The sequence below is a fragment of the Myotis daubentonii genome, chromosome 3 (genome assembly GCF_963259705.1).
Source record: "Myotis daubentonii chromosome 3, mMyoDau2.1, whole genome shotgun sequence".
Lineage (NCBI taxonomy): Eukaryota > Metazoa > Chordata > Mammalia > Chiroptera > Vespertilionidae > Myotis > Myotis daubentonii.
Genome location: NC_081842.1, coordinates 16,550,478 through 16,572,420, shown reverse-complemented (window position 1 = coordinate 16,572,420; position 21,943 = coordinate 16,550,478). Strand labels below are relative to the sequence as shown.

General features: G+C 39.9%; 1 protein-coding gene across 1 annotated transcript in view; it reads right to left on the bottom strand.

Moving 5' to 3' along the window:
- TMPRSS15 (transmembrane serine protease 15) overlaps positions 1-21,943 on the bottom strand; it is a 105,221-nt gene that overhangs the window by 16,998 nt on the left and 66,280 nt on the right. The window contains exons 18-20 of the mRNA XM_059686801.1: positions 16,035-16,145; positions 15,086-15,218; positions 3,398-3,493 (exon numbers count right to left, since the gene is read on the bottom strand). Coding sequence (XP_059542784.1) covers positions 3,398-3,493; positions 15,086-15,218; positions 16,035-16,145 — 340 coding nt within the window. The remainder of the gene's footprint in view (positions 1-3,397; positions 3,494-15,085; positions 15,219-16,034; positions 16,146-21,943) is intronic.

Below are 21,943 nucleotides of genomic sequence, written 5' to 3'. Positions count from 1 at the left end.
AAACCACATGCATTCATGTGGTCTGATTGACATAACCTTTAGAGTAGAAGAAAACTTCAATGCAAATATAAGGAAATATATTTATATTTTATTAATAAGCAATATGCATGCATGTGTAGCTATCTAGATATAGATATATCAAAACATATTCAGAACTATACAAAGAAGAACCCTCAATTAACTCCGCTTCTGTTATCTACTCGTAGTTGGGAGAGCTGTAATTTCTGAGATGTGTCAAGTTTTATCCTAACTCTTTCTGCATCTATAGTACTCATCAGTGAAAATCCATATTCATACCAGTTCAATCATTCTTAGATACTAGAAAATGCTTAATACTCTGTGGTATGTATAACACTGATGAATTATATTTTTAGTAAGCGCAGAAAAGTTTCTAGTTAACTTAATAGTTAACAAAAAAATTAAACTGAACCTTACACTTTATTCTCTATGCACTTTGGCTAGTCAAAAATTTCATACACAAACACACACACATATGCAGTGTCAAAGGAGAAGTTGCTTAACCTGTGGTCAGAATGAGCACTGAATCTACTCATTGTCCGGGTACATTTGGAGAGATTGGAGAGAAACAGAATTGCTGTCCTGGCCTTTGGCAATGGAATCAGAGCTAGGTTAGCCCTCTGGATAGGAAGAAAGACAATGCCACGATCCTGTGTCTTTCTCTCAGCCCGGTGGGAACCATGCTGTGATATAAATGGATGGGTTTATATCTGTTGTATTGACATGAACTCATTTCTCTCCCAATATATGCTCAGCAACATGGCCTTTTTTGTTATTGAAAAGCCTTTCTTTTTCCTTCTCCTTTCCAGAACTGCTATTTAAAGCAAGTTGTTGCTTTGGGGATTTTGGAAAATAGCGCAGCAGAGAGAAAAAGTAGAGCACTTTGAAGTCAGACCGAGTTGGGTTAGATTCTCTATGTTGCCTGCAGGCTTTGTGAACTTGTCCAAATCAGTTACCAACACCGGACTGCTGTTGCCTCCTCTTTCTAGTGGAACAATATTGCCTATGTAATAGCTTTTACACAGATTGGAAATAACCTCTGCAATATTCCTACCACAGTGTCTGTCACGTGATAGGCATTCAATAAAGTGTTTGATAAGCACTGTGTATCCTGTGTCTGGTACCAAGCTTAGAACGCAGTGTTGATCTATATCTATTAAGTCAAAGTTTCTTTGACTTTTAGGACTGCTACAGAAGCGGTCTGAATAATTGGAGGAAGGGGAAGTGCAGTATTGGCAGCTGCGTGGATTGTACATTTCCAATTCTATCAGGTCAGGTTGCTGGGATCTCATTGAGTGGCCTTTCTCTGTGGTGGGAAGTAGCATCGGAATCTCGCATACGCCTCACAATAGGAGGAAAATCTGAGGATATAGATTGGTAGATTTTCATATTTGGAAGAATGATCTTCTTTGATATTCTCCTCCTTTCCTCCTTTTTTTTTTTTTTTAAATCACAACCACTAGTGCAAGGGTGTTTTCAAAAACACCAATTTTCACCCTAACCAGTTTGGCTCAGTGGATAGAGTGTCAGCCTGTGGACTGAAGGGTCCCAGGTTCTATTCTGGTCAAGGGCATGTACCTTGGTTGTGGGCATATCCCCAGTAGGGCGTGTGCAGGAGGCAGCTGATCGATGTTTCTAACTCTCTATCCCTCTCCCTTCCTCTCTGTAAAAAAATCAATAAAATATATCAAAACACCAATTTTCAAAGGGCAATAAATGTAATAAATAAATACATACATAAATAAACTACCTAACTGAATAAACATACATATTTCTGATTTTCACTAGCCCAATATAACATGGCTAATCAAGGAAGGGATTAAGGACCTTTGGCTCATGGATGTTTTGAAAGTTTAAAGTTTCTATGTGTGTAAATGGTGTCTCTTTCAAATAACATAAACACACATACACTAGGGACATCAAGGTAAGGTGATACAGGCATTTGATGATATGCATAGAATAATCTAGTTTTTTCTCTGAAACATGCATCTAAGTAAGATGACTAGTTTTTTATATTTTGTCCTTTTTGTCATTTTAAATGTCCATAAGATATAAGTAAAAGAAATTCTCAACGTGCAGACTGCTCAAGATCTATTACGGTAATGTAAATTTAGACCTGCCGTATACAAAGGAAGTCTAGTAGTCTGCTTGCTTCACCCCATGAGACTGATAATCTCAAGGCCCAGCAAACATTCATATAAAACATGCTACTGCAAACTCCTTGGGTATGAAAAATACTCCTTTATCAGTTTGTTACTGGTTGACCTCACAGAAATGGTACCTTTTCATGAACAGCTGAATAATTTTATAATTTCATTTTTCACCATTAAGTTTGTTAAACAAGCTAATGCACCAACCATGACATCCTAAACCCTTGTGTGTAGTGATGGCTTTGCCTTGCAGTTACTTCTTCCCGCCCACAGCTGGCCTTTAATGGAACTGTGAGATTCAGAAGTCAATTTCAATAAAAATTACCAATAATGCTCAGACAGGGGAAATGACATAATCTAAGCTAAAACAGATCTTTGAATATGAAAAGAATGTTGCTTTGTAAGACATTAGTAAAAGCTATAAAAGTGAATCTAATTTTAATGAGCAAGAGAGAATATGTAGGCACAACTAGAAGTCTGGACTTCCTCACTTGTATCCATGTTCTATTTGCTAAGGCAGAGCAAAGATTCCCATGACTTTTTCCTCATTCTCCTCATTTGATGATAGCTAACTTGTGTTGCTCTTTTTAACCTGATCCACATTGGACCAATTTATCCCAACTCTCACAATTTCTTTTTTTGTTTCTTTTTGTTGTTAATCTTCACTGAAGGATATTTTTCCATTAATTTTTAGAGAGAGTGGAAGGGAGGGGAGAGACACAGAGAGAGAAACATTGATGTGAGGGAGACACATCGATTGGTTGCCTCCTGCACATGCCCCAATCAGGGCCAGGGATCGGGCCTGCACCTGAGGTACATGCCCTTGACTGAAATCAAGCCCCAGACCCTTCATTCGGCAGGCCCACACTCTATCCACTGAGCAAAACTGGCTAGGGCTCACAATTTCTTTCAATAGGACTTATTGTTTATGAATCTGAGAGTAGGGATGAAAAGGACATGCAACTAGGACCTACTGGATCACTGTCAGTGCTAAACAATTTCATATACAATATCTTGTTTGACTGTCTTACCATTTCTATGGGGGTTAGGCAATGTTATCAGATAGGACCAGATAGAGATTATTTGAGCTTACCTGAAGAATAAAAAAGATAAAGAACTTCCAAGATTATGTGTCTAGTATGTGGTGGAATTAAAATCTGATTGGCTTTGAAATCTATCATCTTTCCAGTCCATGTGCAACTTGTTCAAGAACAGATTTTGGGACCCACCTTGGTGTGAGTATTAAGCTGCCATTAGATGCTGTGTTTAGTTTTACAAATGGTCCACTTCCAGTAGAGAAGACTGGCATTGATGAATTTCCACTCCTATGAAAAACACACATAGAGACAAAACAAAGCACAAATAAAAAAACCACAAACAGTGGATACTGAAAGAAATGAGGGAATTCCATACATATAAATGAACATTTTAATATAAAACTTCAAATGTTTTGCTATCTAAAAGATGGCACAAATTAATAGAATTACCACAATGAAGTAGGTATAATTTTTGCTTAATACCTCAAGTTCTTGTTTGCTTGCTTATATATTACTTAAAGTTAAAATTTGTATATATATAACTTGGGTGTCTGATTTTTGACTTCTTTATATTGACTTATTTATATTGTCCAATAGTTTTCCCTAATGATCAATTTAATGACAACTTCACAGAATTGTTGCATCATATTGTTGCATAATTCATCCTTTAAAAAATGCATGTTGCCAAAGAACAGTCTAGAAAAAGAAAATCTTTTGTGCTTATCAATCCATTCAATTCAAAGCCTCACAAGCCCTAATGTAAAGCCATCAGTTATGTGTTGCTCTGAAAAAGACAGTATGTAGCCTGGACTTCCAGATGTCACCTGGTGAGCCAGAATGGGATGTGACAGAAGTAATTAAATGAAAATCTTTTATATCCCTGCTCTCAACTGTGAGTTTTAATTGAAGATTTCTCTCAATTATTCTGACTTTCTTCTGGAAGCTCAGCCGGAGATGCTCAGCTTCTCAACTCCTAATCTTGTTTCTGCCCTTTATTTACTTTAGATTTTAGTTTTCATATAAAACTATGCCGTTGGGGTGGAAACTAATTCCTGCTGTCTTCTACTGGTTAACAGAGAGATGATGCAGTTGGGTAGCATGATGGGCTCACCCATTGCCTTTTCAAAAGAAGGTTCAATGTCTTCCACAGACTAAGCCAACACTCTTTTCTGTCTGTATAGGGAATTTCCAAGAATACTCATTGATGTTATGACCAATAAGAGGAGAAAACCTCAGTAGAGAGTATTTTCTCTCTTTTTCAAGGGAGACAATGCCTTAAAGAAACAGAATGAGTATTTGTCCTGTACCATTGATTCACTGACTAGAGAGCTAAAACAATAGCTCTATATGTAATGCCTCAGAATTTAGTATCTTGTACTTCTTTTTATTTTTTCATCTGAAATGTTGGATTTTATTTTATTGAAGATTTTAACAAGGTTTTAAAATGATTGATTAGGGCTGCAATTAATAGTCAAAGATTGATTTAATCATTAGTAATTAGTGGGTAAGACGCTTGAGCTTCAACTCAGATTATGGGCTTAAAACCCTGGCCCTACCAGGAGTATAATTGGACAAATTCTCAATCAGTAGGTTCTTTTGTTACCTCATCTTTACAATGGAGATACAATGATCATTTTAACCTCATAGGGTTGTTGTGAAGATTAAATAACATGAGACATGAAGCCCTTAGCATACAAAGTGCTCAGTAAGTGGTTTTGGATATTGTTATTTGATTATATTATACTAGAGGCCCGGTGCACAAAAATTTGTGCACTCGGGGTTGGGAGAGGAGGTCCCTCAGCCTGGCCTGTGCCCTCTCACAGTCTGGGACCCATCAGGAGATAAGGACCTGCTGGTTTAGGCCTGCTCCCGGGTGGCAGAGGGCAGGCCTAATCCTAGGTGTAACCCCTGGTCGGGCTCAGAGCAGGGCCCATTGGGGAGTTGGGGCCCCGCCTCCTGTCATGCACAGAGCAGGGCGGATTGGGAGGTTGCGATGCCACCCTCAGTCATGCTCAAGGTAGGGCTGATTGGGGGGTTGGGGCACCACCCCCTGGCACACTCAAGGCAGGGTCCATAGGGAGGTTGCAGCGCCACTCCTGTCATGCACAGAGCAGGGCCGATCAGAGGGTTGGAGCTCCCCACCCTGTCACACTGATCACCGGGCTGGGAGGCCTCTGGACTCCGCTGATCACTGGGGCTGGCAGGCCTCTTGGCTCCGCTGATCACTGGGGCCGGGAGGCCTCTCGGCTCCGCTGATCGCGGGGCCTCCGACTCCGCTGATCACCGGGCCGGGAGGCCTCTCGGCTCCGCTGATCACTGGGGCTGGCAGGCCTCTTGGCTCCGCTGATCACTGGGGCCGGGAGGCCTCTCGGCTCCGCTGATCGCGGGGCCTCCGACTCCGCTGATCACCGGGCCGGGAGGCCTCTCGGCTCCGCTGATCACCGGGGCTGGGAGGCCTCTCGACTCTGCTGATCCCAGGCCCTGAGGCCTCTCTGCCCTGCTGCTTCAGGGCTGTTTGGCTTCGCTCTGCTTGGAGCCTGAGTATGCAAATTAACCGCCATCTTTTAGCTTCTATAATTGAAACATTGTATCTTTTGGAGTTGTTGCTTCAGGAGCTCAGAGCCCTGCAGCTTCGGGGATCCTTGACTTTCTCCATCGCTGGGGCAACCAAGCCTCCTATTCTCAGCTGCCTGGCTGCCAGCCGCCATCTTGGCTGACAGTTAATTTGCATATCTCGCTGATTAGCCAATGAAAAAGGTATCGGTTGTACGCCAATTACCATTTTTCTCTTTTATTAGTATAGGACTAGAGGCCTGGTGCATGAAAGTTGTTTACAGGGTAGGGGGGTCCCTCAGCCCAGCCTGCACCCTCTTGCAGTCTGGGAGCCCTCAGGGGATGTCTGACTGATGGCCCTGGGGGAACGGGCCTAAGCGGGCAGTCTGACATCATTAGCACTGCTGCGGAGGCAGGAGAGGCTCCCGCCACTGCCCCTGCACTCGCTGGCCATGAACCCAGCTTCTGCCTCAGCAGTGCTCCCCCTGTGGGAGCATACTGACCACCAGGGGGCAGCTCCTGCCTTGAGCCTCTGCCCCCTCATGGTCAGTGCACGTCATAGCGACCAGTTGTTCTGACATTTGGTTGATTTCCATATTAGCCTTTTAATATATAGGATTTTGGATATTTTGTTATTAGGATAAACCCACTGCAAAGATGTGGATTTAAGATGCTTCTATTATCTCCAGCTGATTTTATTCTATCCCTTGGCTATCTCTTTTGAGACAGACCCTGGGGCGGGGGGTGGGGGGGGTGGGAGGGGGGGATGCATTAATTTCTCTAAAACAAATTCTGGACAAATTTAAATTGGAAAAAACATTGAAAATTTATTTAGAAATCAGTTTTTATCTAGCATGTATTTATTACACACCTACCATTAGCATTGCCCTATGATGAGACTGACGGGTATATATTTACTATAAGCCTATTATAGATAAAGGAAGACTAGAGACAAAACCTTAAGAATAAAGAACATAGTAAATTACGAATATATTTAAAGAATAAAGAATTTAGTAAATGCTAATTATTCTGCCCTGGTGTGCTCAAATAGTGATCCTTAGGGATGTTTTCACTATCTGGATGAGAAAAATAGAGATTACATATGCACATGAAAACACACACACACACACACACACACACACACACTCACACACACTATCTTATATTGTGAGATTGTCCTCTCTACATTTTTATTCTCAAACTTCCCATGAGAAAATAAACAAACTGCAGTGAATGGTACAGATATGTTGTTTGGGGTTATTTGGGATAATTAGACAAAACCTTCTTTTAGAAAAAACAACAAAGCAATCACATAATTATTTGCAGGAAATATTGATATCAGCAACTAGGAGTAGAGTATACAGTCTATCAGTTCATGTGAACATTTTCTGGAGTCAGTGCTGGGTGTCAAAACTGGGAAATTAATTTGAGACAGACCACCTGCATTTGAAATCCTGCCAAGGTGAACTCATCCTTTTTTTGGGCTGAACACAATTTATTCCAGTTTATATTCACAGTAAACAGAACGTAAGTGGCAAAAAGTTTTTTTTTTAAATAACTTATTTTTTTATTTTAAGAAATAATGGAGTCCTAGCTGGTTTGACAGAGTGTCGGCCTGTGGACTGAAAGGGTCCCATGTTCGATTCCGGTCAAGGCACATGTCTGGGTTATGACCTTGATCCCTAGTAGGGGACCTTCAGAGGCAACCAATCAATGACTCTCTCTCATCATTGTTGTTTCTATCTCTCCCTCTCCCTTCATCTCTGAAATCAATAAAAATATATTTAAAAAAAAATAATGGAAATAATAAACATACATTTAAAATGTGCTTGGCAAAATAAAAAGTTAGCAATTTTGTGCGGTCACTCTTTGAAAAACAAAATCTCAGAACTAAAAACTTAAACTGTTAAGAGAGAATACGTTATATTAAGTTCTGCAAATATTAAACATGCAACTAAATCCCTGACTCAGTTTCTTTTTCTTGCAAGGAAATTAGTTGTTAATTTTCAGAGAGCCACTCTGTCCAGATTACAACTAGAGGTGGCATATTTTAAATCCTGAAAACAGGTCCAGCTCTGCAGATTCAGATAACTCTATCACATATTTGCATAGCTCCTGGAAATCAGGAGTTTGGTATCACATAGAAAAGCCCAGATAGCACTGCCTTTTTGACATGCTAATGCCTCCTGACTACCTACTTCTAAATCTTTATATTTCCATTTTTATAGGCTGTGTACCCTCACAGAGCTCCCTGGCTTCAGAGAAACCTTATTCTATATGAGTCAAAAAGCACACAGATGCAACTCATTATTATTATTTTTGAGGTTGTATCCTGAGTATATAAAAATGCTTATACTCACGGCTGAATTCTAGAGGGAGAGAGAAGGATATACCAAGACATCCTGCACAGCATTAAATCTGCCTTTCTCCTCAGGCCCTGCTTAGGTTTCGCCCTTTGTCTCGCCCCCAGACTGTTCCCTGTGATAAGCATTCCTCCCTAAAGCGGGAGCTTAGGCGGGGATGTGTGAAGCTTTGGGACACATTAAAGCTAAAAAGAATAACCGATGCTGTGAAAGCAGCAGCCCGGCACTGGAGCTCATTTCACACTCCCAAAAGGTTTAAGTAATGAACTGAGCCAGGTGGGATTAGGCTGAAAAGGGTTTTTTAAAGAGAAGAATGGACGCTCCTTTTCAGATTGGAGGGAAAGAATGAGTACTGATTTGGCAGGGCAGAAGGTAGGGGAGAGCATTTTAATAGGCTAGGGATCAGTGAATTAAAAGGATTTAAGGCAAAGGGTGGCGAAGCCTCCCCTTAAGCACCAGACACATTTCAACTACAATCGCTTGTTCATTTGCCACATGGCAACACGCCTAGCACTCCCCCAGCACCGCGATAGCTTTTAGCCAACAGGTAAGCTTGATTAATTTTAGATTTTCTGACCTCGACTCTTAACATTCTGTGGCACACAGAAGGAAAGAAATGCCAAGAGAAGAAATGATCTCCACTTAATTAATTTCCTCCTTTGTGCAACCGACTGCTAGGTAGGAAGTTAGACTTGAGTGGCTGGGGTGGGGCCGGTCCTGGGTGCCCTGAACAGGGGACGGACCAACATTGCTTTCAGACCGCCTGTCTATGCGGGGCCCAGCAGACCACCAGCAGGCAGGCTCTTTGAGCAAGCTCAGAGGAAAACGACATGACCTCAATGTGACCGTACTAGGATCCTGGACTAATTATAATAAAATTTGCATTTTGGTTTTGACCCCGCTCCCTGTGTTTTTTCTTTTTCTTCTGTATGCATTATGGATAAGGGCATGGCCAGAAGAAAGATAGTTTCTGTCAATCATCCTTGAATGCAAATGTAAGTGTCCACCCAGACAACCCCTCTTTTAAGTGCAGGGGTTGGGGCCATGCACTCTTTCTCTACTGGTCCTTCCTCTCCTCCACGGAATGTATCTTCAACAAACCCCATGTTGCTTTACTTTCATTTTCATTGACCTTAAAATCTCTTGTACATCGATGAAAAGAACCGAGGTCCCAGCTGGTCCAATGGGTAACGCTACTGTATGGAGAACAAGCGGGAGACTGATGGGTCAGCCTGTAGCTGCTCTCTGTTATCTTACAGAGGGAGTGGTTTTGGGGAGGAAACAAACTTGGCATCTCCTACCAAAACTGTGGCTGAAGGGGAGACAGTCAGAAACAGGATCTATGGACAACATCGTGGACAATTTGACCTTAATTCATTTTTGGGGAGCCCAGGGTAGGCTGCCCCAAGATATTCTACAAAGGAATACGGACTATTTAGAACTAAAATCACCAGAGAAACAGCAAGAGCAAGAAGAGCTCTCTGACTCTCCCCTGACCCCTAAAAGCAGGAAATAAATCTCCATGATAGATGCCCTCCCTTCGGAAGGGCTGAGAGACAATCTAGGCAACCTTGTCACAAGAGTTATACCATCCAGAGTTGGAAAGCCTGTGTAAACAAACGCCTTTACTGATTTACTACCCAAACCCAAACTTCGTTTAGATTCCTCTCTAAGGAATATTCAAACCTGCGTAGATTCCTTTCTAATGAGCACCAACTCTCTTTGTCTTGTCAGTTTCTCACAAATTTATTGTCTAAAAAGTATAGGAGGATGCCTGGTTTCCTCACTTCTTCAAGCCTCATTTTATGATCTGGGCATCATATTGTGCACAAGTATTAAATTGTTTGTTTTTTCTTCTCTTAATCCAGCCTTGTGTCAATTCTATTATTTTATAACCAGTCCAGCCAGAAGAACTAAAGGAGGGGAGAGTGGGTGAATTCTCTCCTGCTCTCCAACAATTGGTAACATTGTTTTCTCAGCTGGCGTTGGAGTTCATTGTTGAATAACAGGCATACAACATACACCTCCGCATTTACGGTGAAGTTTTCTCAGTGCATATATTTCTTTCAATGTGTTATTATTTTATAACGACATCGATGCAACATTTCCTTTAGAATTTAGTGTCAGGAGAAACCTGTCTTCCCTATGGAACTGGTGGCATGTGTGTTATCTCAGAATTAAAGTCACGTGATCTTTAATGTTTTCCTTTTTTGCGTGGGTTTCCAGAAATCTCAGACATAAATATTAGTAATTATGCCAACCTTGAATGTTTTATAGATTTGCCTCCTTTTCTTGGACATTATTTTCACCCAACACTCTGTTAATCTTACTGCATATATTTTTCTATAAATCACTCCCTTTTCTTTTGAAAAGATAATGTAATAGAAAAAGGAAGAGAATGGAAGGAAATAAGAGAGAAAAGGAGGAAGTGAATAAGGAAACAAGGAAGGGAGCAAAAATAAAGAAGAAAAATAAGAAAAGAGAAAGAAGAAAAACATTGAAAGAAAGTAGGAAGAAAATACATTAGATTTTATTAGTTTTAATCAAAATTGCTCCTGGTTTCAGAAATACAGCACTATTTATAAGTTGAACAGTTGGAATTACTTTTTTTTAAAAGGAAAAGTGACTTCTAGTTTTTAATGGCTTAGCAAGGCAAATCAATTGCATAGTTCATTCACTGGGTAAGCGACAGGGTAGAGTGCTTCACTAAGAACTACAGTTATCACCTTAACAATCACCACTCAAGTTTCTTGAACATTTATTCTTGCATCAGTATAAAATGTTTTCTTTCATGCTTTGATCAGAGACATGAAAACGTTGTTCAAGGTACTTTTTACTTATGCATGCTATAAATGGCAGGGAATGGAAATGTTTCATTTTGAAAAGGGAAGGCTGATGAAATCTGCCTCATACAATTTACTAGAACCTTTGGGGAATTGCGTTTTGTAGCCTATCTGCATAAATAATCTTGAGAGACCACGGTGCCTTTTTAATAAATTGACTGCTAAATTACTTTCCAGGGCACCAAACACATCATTTTAAACTCACTGAGTTGCCAGTCCAGACAAATTCTCATTAAGGCTATAACTTTCTTTCAATTACCAGGGCACTAAAGAGACTATTTAATAGGTGCAGGCCCGAAGATTAAAGTCTTCATAGAGATTACCTGACTCATTTCTGAAGAAAGCGAGTGTCTGACCTTCACCAAAAACATTGCATCAAAGGCAGTGGGATGTACTGCTTGCTTTACACACACTAAAAAAATCTAGTTCTCTGTCCCTGTCTCCAGACGGAAGGAGTGTGATTCATAGGAAATGAGGTCAGTGAACTAGAGAGGAAAATCTGGCTGGGGAAAACATGTAAATAGACAGTGCACAGCGTGTGGAATTGGCTGTCAGTCACTCAGCCCTGGCCATTTTCTAGGAGGCCTTTCCTGACATGCACAAATTGAGCAGGTTCTCCTAGAGCACACCAACGTTATCACATTATATTGTAATGATGTATTTATGTGTCTATCCCTACCACATTTGAAGCAGAAATAATGTCTTATTCATCCATGGGACAGACACGGTATCATTGCTAATGCTTAGATTTCCGATCCGGGAGGAATCAACACGATACATTTATTTTAGCAACTGTTAAAAAGTAATAAAATATATGTCTCCTTTCCAGTACATTCTCTCATGCAATGCAGGAATCTGCACTAGGCTATCACTCAACATATGTCATTCAAAATCACTAAAAGAAAATTTCTGTCAAAGAAGGTGTTGACCTTTTTGATCTTTGTAAATGACTCATCTTAATCCCCTATATCCTCCAGGAAACTGGTTAAGATTTGAAAACCACCATAGGAAAAACTCTTACGTTTATAATCATACTAGAGGCCCGGTGCACAAAGATTTGTGCACTCGGAGGGGGAGAGGGGGGTCCCTCAGCCCGGCCTGTGCCCTCTCGCAGTCTGGGACCCCTCGGGAGATAACGACCTGCTGGCTTAGGCCTGCTCCCGGGTGGCAGAAGGCAGGCCCAATCCCTAGGTGCAGCCCCTGGTCGGGCTCAGGGCAGGGCCGATTGGGGAGTTGGGGCGCTGCCACCTGTCATGGACAGAGGAGGGCGGATTGGGAGGTTGCGATGCCACCCTCAGTCACGCTCAGGGAAGGGCTGATTGGGGGGTTGGGGCACCACCCCCTGTCACTCACAGAGCAGGGCCGATCAGGGGGTTGAGGAGCTCCCCCCTGTCACTCACAGAGTAGGGCCGATAGGGGAGTTGGGGCACTGCCCCCTGTCACACACAGAGCAGGGCGGATCAGGGGGTTGAGGCGCCGCCACTGTCACACTCAGGGCAGGGCTGATGGGGAGGTTATGGCTCTACCCCGTCACACACAGAGCAGGGCCCTTGGGGGGGGTGGTTTAGGGTGCCGCACCCTGTCACACACAGAGCAGGGCTGATCAGGAAGTTGGGGCGCCTTCCCCTGTCACAAACAGAGCAGGGTGGATAGGGAGGTTGTGGCCCCGCCCCCTGTCACACACAGAGCCACAGGGCAATCAGGGGGTTTGGGCGCTGCCCCCTGTCACGCTGATCCCAGTGCTGGGAGGCCTCGTGGCTCTGCTGATCACGGTGCTGGGAGGCATATTACCCTTTTACTATATAGGATAGAGGCCTGGTGCACGGGTGGGGGCCGGCTGGTTTGCCCTGAAGGGTGTCCTGGATCAGGGTGGGGGTCCCCACTGGGGTGCCTGGCCAGCCTGGGTGAGGGGATGATGGCTGTTTGCAGCTGGTCACACACCCTTCAGGGTGGGGGTCCCCACTGGGGTGCCTGGCCAGTCTGGGTGAGGGGCTGAGGAATGTTTTCAGGCTGGCGGGTGACTGAAGCTCCCAACTGCTCTTTTTTTTCTTTTCTTTTTAATTCTGGGCCAGCTTTAGCTCTGGCTCCAGCTCTGAGGCCTCTGCTGCTGAAAGTAGGTATCTGGTTTATTTGGGTTCTATAATCGAAACACTGTATCAACTCCAGCTCTGAGATCCCGGCGGGCTGTAAGCAGGTTTCTGGGGTTTTGTTTAGCTTCTATATTTGTAACAATGTTTCAAACTGCAAGCTCAGAGGCCAGCAAGGCAGGCGGGGTACGTTGGAGTCCTCCGTCACTGAAGCAAGCAAGCCTCATGTTCGCTTCCAGCTGCCTGGCTGCCGGCCACCATCTTGGCTGGCAGTTAATTTGCATATCTCGCTGATTAGCCAATGGGAAGGGTAGCGGATGTACAGCTAATTACCATGTTTCCCTTTTATCAGATAGGATAGGGATGCTTAGAAAGGTGGTGAATTGGATCACAAGCCCGTGTGTGGTGAAAGCCCATTGTACATAACATGCGGATTAATCAGCTGTGGAAATGAGGTCAAGTTACCAATCTCCTCAGCCTACTCTACTAAGTTCCCGGGTCTGTAAAACAGCTCCTCAGCATTATTGGAGACTCTAGTAGTGGAAGCAAATGACTCACCACTGAACTGAAATCAACATTAAAGATGGAACCTGGAATCAATACCATTTACCCAGTGCCTTGCTTAAAGTGAGAATAAGAAAAACACCTGTCAGTTTTGGTGTTTGGTTGACTCTTCATCAAAAAACCATCATTTCCTTGTAACTCACTTGCCTTCAAGACTCTATATTTCTCAAAGCCCCCCATGTTGAAAGGGTTTTTGTTAGAATACAAGGTACAATGTATAACAAAAAGGATAATATATACAAAGTGCAGGAAGATTCCAACTAATAGGTACAAACCAAACTGATAATTATTTACATAATGGATGATGACACTCATTTCCTCCTCTTGATAGAGACTGACTTTCTATTGAGCCTGACATCACTTGAAAGAGGCTTGGAGTTGGGGAGTTCCCTTCTAAAGGACCAGCACTGTAGGAGGTACAGGGAGTTGATAGCTTTCAATCCAAGTGTAAAAAGTTATGGAGCATTTCTGGCACTCTGACTGGAGCCTCGACACATTTTCCTGTTGTAAAATATGTCTACTAGGATGTGGTTGCTAGGCACTTGACAATAATATACAGTATAACTCTCCCAGTCTACTGTAGATTAGCCATTATGGGTTACACGAAGACCTTACCATTATAACTGATGGTATTTCTAGTGGAAAATATGTTTTGGGTTAAAAAAATAAACATTTGAAAATAAATTTTAAAAAATATGTGTTGTATAGCATGAAGACTATTATATGGCTTATTAATCCATTAGAAAGAAGGGCCCCTTATGAGGAAAGCAATCAATTATATTTTTTATGAATTAGGAAAAGCTGAGATAATTGCCAAATGATGAGGGTATTTGTAGATGTGGACTGAAACCATATCTCTTTGTAATTTTATATAATCTTTTAGAACAAATTAGAAAACCATTCTCCGGTTCAGGGCAGAAAAAAAATGACATAATTGGACAACTTTTGAGATACTTTTGACATACTTTTTGGGAAAGTCTTAAACTTTTATATATCTTTTCTCATAACAATTACACTGCTACAAATTTTCCAAAACAACAACAAAAGTATTGTAAGCATGTTACAAAGATATAGGAAAAGTATGTTCTCTGCATGCTTGTAATTAGTTATATCTATTGTGATATAATAAAATGAAATATTTAATTTCTTTAAAATAATAATCAATAGAATATATTTAATGATATCAGAAATATGCATGTATAAGTAGGCTATAAAGCAGAACATAAGGTATAAAGTCACATGATTTTATAATCTTTCTACATTCTTATATTTATGTCATATTTATTGAAAAGCTACCAATAGTGGAAGACATTTTGAAAATGGGGTAATCGAGATCTTTTTCTCCCTTTTGCTCATGTGTACTTTCTAAATTCATAAATTCCATACATTTTAAGTATCTTAATAAACCCAGTTTGATACCAAATCAAAAGTCTGAGAATCTCAAAAAGAGAGCTGAGTAGAATTACTTACCCTAGTCCCAGCAGCTGACAAACATCATTTGAAATCTGTGTGGTCCAGTCCTCAGCACAAGCTGCATGCCATGAGCTCTGGATCCTGAACTGCACCAAACCATTGCTGCTCAGCGTGCCATTGAAGAGACGTACTAAAGAGATTAGACACAGGGTCATTTCGACCCAAGTGGGTAAAAGTAAATGATGGATTCTGAACTAAATGTGCAATGTTCTTAATATTTAGAGTTTAGAGATTGGTTGTAATTTTTCTTAAGAGCATGTTGAAAGGCCCAAGTTGAAAATACAAATTTGGTGGACTTAATTTTCCTCTTTATATAACAGTTTTCTCATGGCTGAAATAGAGCTAATTCTTCTATGTTAAGATTGTTTTACTGCACTTAGTTACAATGCATGGCACAGAATAAGTAGCATTCAATATTTGCTGAGAAACCAAAGGAAGACATAATAAAAGTAGCCATTACTCATGATATTATAGAGATTTGGAGTGGGGCTGGGCTCACTTAGACTCAATGCAGGAGTAGTAGGTTATGAAGAAACAGGGATGAAAGAACCATGTCTAAGAAAATCAGTTATAAGTAAAGATGAGGGTGCCTCTATGTATAGGCAATGCTCAGCGTATGATCTTCAATAGGAGCGGTGCTCAAGTGCCTGGTGTGGGCTATTGTCTCTCTGTGGTATTTTATGCTTTCTCCCTAAATATGGGTTGTCTCTGACTTAGTTATTACGTGTAGTAAATTTAAACAAAAAATAAATAATTGGGGCCTGCATTTTAACTTTTCTCTTACCTAGAGTGGGAACAGAGGTGCTATCATTGGGAGATGTCCATATACCGAAGCATTAAAACATGTCGTAAGAAACACATTCATAATCTTCCTTTCACATTTGTAGAACCCAAATTTAGAGGCTAAAGTGATAAAAGTATTTCCCTAAAAGTTAAGCATACATACCACAGTGTGCTTCATCAGAGCCGTCCTGACAGTGTGGAAGACGGTCACAGAGATTGACCAGTGGAATGCACTCTCCATTCTTACACTGAAAACTGTCTTCCTTGCAGGGCTCTATGGGGAAATAATATTTATTGTATAAGATAAAGCAATGACAAATAGAGGATTGTGGAGTATACACCCCATTTCTGTCCCTTTAATCAAGCCCCTTTAAGCAGCATGGTTGAGCTAGCTTTGCTTTTGAATAAGACTATACACTTAGATGCTCAGAATGTCTCAGAAAGAATAGGGTCAAAGCCAGAGATAGGACTTGAGAAGACTGTGGACAGAACCTTAAGCATCTCCTTGGCGTCCGAGCATGGGTCATGACACACCCCTGCCTCAAAATCTTTGTTAATCTTTCTTCAATAAATTCCTCCATCCCAAAGTGAACATATAAACAACAACCATTGGAGTGTTACCCAAGCAGAGAAAGAATTCTTGGCTGCACCGTGAAAATGATACCTCCAAACCTTTATTTTATAGAAATGTGGATGTTGCCTTTGGGTGGGACCAAAGTTGGACCAGGCTGGAAACTCAAAGTGTAGCCAGATGGGAAAAAGTAGTAAAAAAAGAAATGGGAACTCTGCAATAATGTGAAAGGAATTTGGGGGTTGAACTCCAAATGCAGCGTTAGAGTCATAGAATGTTATCAGCACATGAAGAAATAGGAGAAAAATGAAGAGATTGGACAAGAAGGAACTAAGTAGTTGTGGAGGCTGGAGTTGGTTTCTAGAGTTTGAGTTGTGCAGAAAGACATCTACTGGAAAGATTCATTGTTTGAAAGGAGTGGGTGCTGCTGGAATTGTTTGTTTGGTTTTAAGGAGACAACTGTAATCTGACACAGAGAGAAGGGTTTGCTTCCCTCAAGGTGTTTTTGAATTATGGCTTAGGAGACATAGCTACATGCTGATATCAGGGTCTCTGTGGGGGACCACGTGGGATTTGGAAGGAAGATGGTGGTTGAGTATGGAGGGGCCTAATGCATCTTTCCCTGCACTGCACATGGACAGGCATGATCAGGAAGCCAGAGCATTTGATAAAAATAAGGAAGAGGGAAACCTGCATTTTAAAAGTTATAAGAGAAAATTAATCATAAACTATTATATTGATTTCAAGGAGATACAATTTAAGTGAAAATGGTTTCAAAGCTAAATTGTACTAATCTCCACAGACTTTCTCAATTTATGACAACCAAACGTAACAGCACTTGAAAAGAAAGAATCATTTGTGTTGTTTTAGAATCTAGGTTGAAGCCCCAAATCTGAGAGCACTGGTAATACTAATACACTCTAATAAAGAGAGTTACTATAGTTATAGTATACTTACTAAAAAAAAAAAAAAAACACAAAAAAAACAACTGGTTCAGCAACTATCAATACCCATCACCTATTTCAAGTTATTTTAGAAAAATGATTAGAGTTTCTTTTTCTAAAAAATAGTATACATATAATTATTGAAGAGGAGTACTTTCAAGTGGGAGAGGGGAATATGGTGCCATTCAGCACAGCAGGTGAGGGGTGCTCCAACACAACCAATTTGTATTCATTGAGCATTCAATGTATTCATATTAATACACGAAATACATTTTATTTGAAGTTGAATGGTGGTTAAACCATGAGCTTAGTAATCATATGACCTTGGTTTGATCTGCAATTTAGCCATTTCTTTTTTATTTATTTTTGACCTGGAACAAATAAATTAAAATCTTTCTGAGAATCAGTTTCCTTGACTCCAATGAAACCAACTCTTATTTATGTCTTAATTGCATCATGAAAGTAAGTTAAAAAAATAAAATGTATTTAGCATACTAATATGAATACATTGAATACTCAATAAATAACATTCTTAACAGCAAAAATAGTAACTTTTTTTTTAAGTTTTTCTGGGTTTTTTGGTTTGTTTTTTTAAATATATTTTATTGATTTTTTACAGAGAGGAAGGGAGAGAGATAGAGAGTCAGAAACATCGATGAGAGAGAAACATCCATCAGCCACCTCCTGCACATCCCCCACTGGGGATGCGCCCGCAACCCAGGTACATGCCCTTGACCAGAATCGAACCTGGGACCTTTCAGTCCGCAGGCCGACGCTCTGTCCACTGAGCCAAACCGGTTTCTGCAAAAATAGTAACATTTAAAAGTCATCCTTTGCATTAATAATTTTAAGTTAATATTTTTCTTCCAGATGCCAACTGTATTTCTTTCCCCTCCAGATAACCGTATAAACAAAAAGAAATCATACCTAATCCATTCCCCTGGGTATCTTACAACAATATTTGGAGCTCTTTGCATACCTTATTTTCAACTTTGAAAATTTATGTTTTTCAACCCAAAGCTAAGTTATCTTAATAAAAAAATATTTTAAGGAAGACATGGCCTGGCTGGTTATTTCTACAAATCTTTGCCCTATGAGAGAAGTAGGTTATTTATATCAAATGTAATACTATTAAGGGGGTTCTTGTAAATGTAATTATCAATTTGTTTCATGAACACATATTTTTAACCAGATTAGTGAGATAATAAATGGGTGAAGACAACTAAATATTCTACAGGCAAACATTAATATTTTAGTTAACTTTATATTTTATCTTTCTAGTATTAATTCTCCTTTAGAAAATGGAAGGTTTAAAACTTGATGTACATGTGTTTATATTTTCATATTCTACTTGAAATCTGTACTTTAATATTTATTATATTTATTTAAAAAGTTGATGGCCTAATTACATATCTATGATCAAATATCTTAATATACTTATAGAATGTCAGTCACCACTAGTTATTTTTAAATTATCTCATTACTTTGTTTTCATAGCTTGCTAAAGTCATTATGTAAAGTCATTATGTCTCAATGCCAGTAATTTAACATAGATAAACTGATTGATAATTTTACTCTTTTACTAGTATAGTCAAGTTTTACTTAATTGGAAAAATGCATATTTGTTGAATGGAAGTTTAAATATCTGAACTAAAATATGAATAATAACATTTGTAAAGATTTGAAAAATTGTAATTGCTTTTTGTGCTCTAGTGAAAGATGTTAAAGGTTATATGCTAGGAGTCTAGAAAAATGAACTTGTTTCTGTAAGAGGAATGCATTGAATGAAAAATTGCTGAGTGGGGCAAAATGGTCTATTGTTACTGAACTGACTAGAAGTAATAAATTCTGAGGAGATGTCTAAATAAACTCTTTAAAATTTTCTTTACATGCATGAGTTGGATTCTTATTCTTTTCAACAACATATAGCAGTTCAGCTTCATTTAGAAGTCTTTAGTTCGAAAGTTTAATTCTCTGTGGTCTCTGAAATCTTATTTCTGACCGTTTTATACTCATAGTGGCAAGAGAGAGAAAAATACTGCTAAGAATTGAATTTCCCCATATCCTTTTTATGAAACCTCTAGTAACCCTGCCTCATTTAGTCAACATATGCTTGGTTTTGGATGAAACTGAATTGATCTCTAAGGCACATGCCCCATAATCTAGAGAGGGCTGTAAACCTTCAATGTAATCAGCTGCCACGTCCACAGTTGCCTGATAAGTACGGCTAAATTCCAAATGAAGACTCTTGATATCAGAAAAGAGCAACAAGGGGACATTTGTGGGAGACCGATCTTAATAAATCTATACTTCATACATTCCAGGTGAATGTAACTGGAAATGTTAAAAATAGGATAAAGGAGATACAAAAACATGTCATATAATTGTTTTACATTTCAAATACAGACTTTGGAAGTTGTCCCAAAAATATCTCAGAAGATAAATGAAGCACAAAAATGCTGAACATTTATGATAGCCCTTTTACACTCCCCAAAATGACCAGCCAAGCAGAGCACCAATATAAACAGATATGTGTGCCCAACCCCTCTTTCCATTACCAGCTTGATTATCTTCTGCTGCCAATTCCCTGGTCCTATAATTGCTTTTCAGTTTTTTTGGCGTTAAAAATCTCTCTGGGAGAAGATTGTGCTGATGACAACTCAATCACTCAATTTTCTGCTCCCCAGCAGCATCTGTCCCGTGTCCAGGAGGAATGAGAAAACACATTCCCAGCATACTCACCACACAGCGACGGTCATGGAAGACTCTGCTCTAACTTCAATCAAGGGAATTTTCTCTAAATGATTTACTTCCTAAATGACATCATCATAGCAGCTGAAATCTAGCGAAAGGGCAAACAAATATAACCCACCTCCACACCATAAAATCCGTTCTCTATTTTGTGTTGGAAGCAACAGTTTATTCTCTCTTGGCTTTTATCAAGAATAGAAATTGCTTATATTTTTCAAAATCCTTGGTGGGGTATTTATCTCATTATGAAACTCTGATAAAACCAGTGGCTGTAATATTTTCAATAGAAGAGATTTATTGCTGTCTGCCTTTTCGCTACTTATTCTTTTCCACTTCTTTCTTCCCTCCTCACTTAAAATTTAAAATATGGGTTTAAAGACTAACCATCTCTAAAATTTTGTTTTTAGATGCTTTCTCTGGTGCAGGTGGAGGAATGGCCAATAATCATTTCAATTGTTTGGAGTTCTGAATAAATTTTCTCCCTTTTGGTTAGAAATATTTTTTTATAGTTCAGTTGGTTTTGAATGTTCACCTCCATTTCTTTGAAAATAATGCTTCTTTCAAAAGTTCTTTCCATGACATTATTCTTAGAAAAAAGTTGGGAGTCCCTCCCCTCCGGTACAATAGGTATTATGTATTTGCTTCCTCTATTTGAAGATACTTTGCAGAACTGAGCACATAATTCAATATCATTCATATGCCTCTACATTTTTTAATGCAGCAGTTCCTCCTCAAAGACTTAGAAATATCACTCTACTGTTTTTAAGTGCTTATCATCAAATCAGCAATATATAAAGCTTGCTTAACTTTTGACTCAAAGTCTTCCTTTTGAAATTTCAAAATTTAAACAAGAAAGTTACAATGCTGACCTGTTTATTGTTTTTTACAGCCCGCAGTAACATTTTGTGATTTTTACGTCACTTCAATCATATCCAGGATTTATAAAAATTTCCCCCATTATACCTTTCACTGTTAGCTTTGATTGGTTCTTTCCCTTTAGAAATGCCTATTGTTTTCAAATTGTGGCTTTATGTTTTTCCTGCACATCCATTATAGACTCTCACAATTGTTGTCGCTTCTAGTCAGGGGGAGGGTAGATAAAATACAGGTCAATTTTCATATTCACTACAAAGCTGAAAGCATACAGCTTTCTGTGATGCAGTCACAGGCCCAGGCCAGGTGTGAGTGGAGGAACAGGTATTAGCACAGATGGATGTGGGATTGGATCATAGGCCGGATGAGGATCAAAGCTCCCACCCTACCTCTTTTCTAGACATTCTAATTAAAGACAAACTGGCCACGCTCTCCTAGGGAAAGGAAAGGTAGAGGAGGCAGTAACCTGTATTCTGTCTTTCTGATGTATTTGCACCCAGAGAGAACCACAGAGTCGTGGGCAGTAGCATAAGAAAAATCATAGTCCAAGAGGAGCGGCAAGTGAGAAAAAGTTCCCTGTGGATTGTTGAATGCGGAGAGTTATAGATGAATATAAAGGTATAGATGTATCCGTGATGAGCAGGCAGGAAACAATTTTGTTCTTTATCCCCCTGCTAATTATGACATGAATATAATAAAAATAGAAGGTTAGAAGGTTGTGCATACCAGCAAAAATCAGCATCAAATTCCTTCATCCTTTATAGAACTGGCTTTACCCTGCCTGTCTCTAAGAAGTTAATGATGTTAATCTTTTAATTGGATGTTGTTGGCATTCAAACAGCTCACTTGCCTGTCTCCCTGCTGCTCTCTAAAAATGCTCTTGGCAAAGGGTATATGACAGACAGTCCTTCTTCCTCACAGCGCCAACAACCC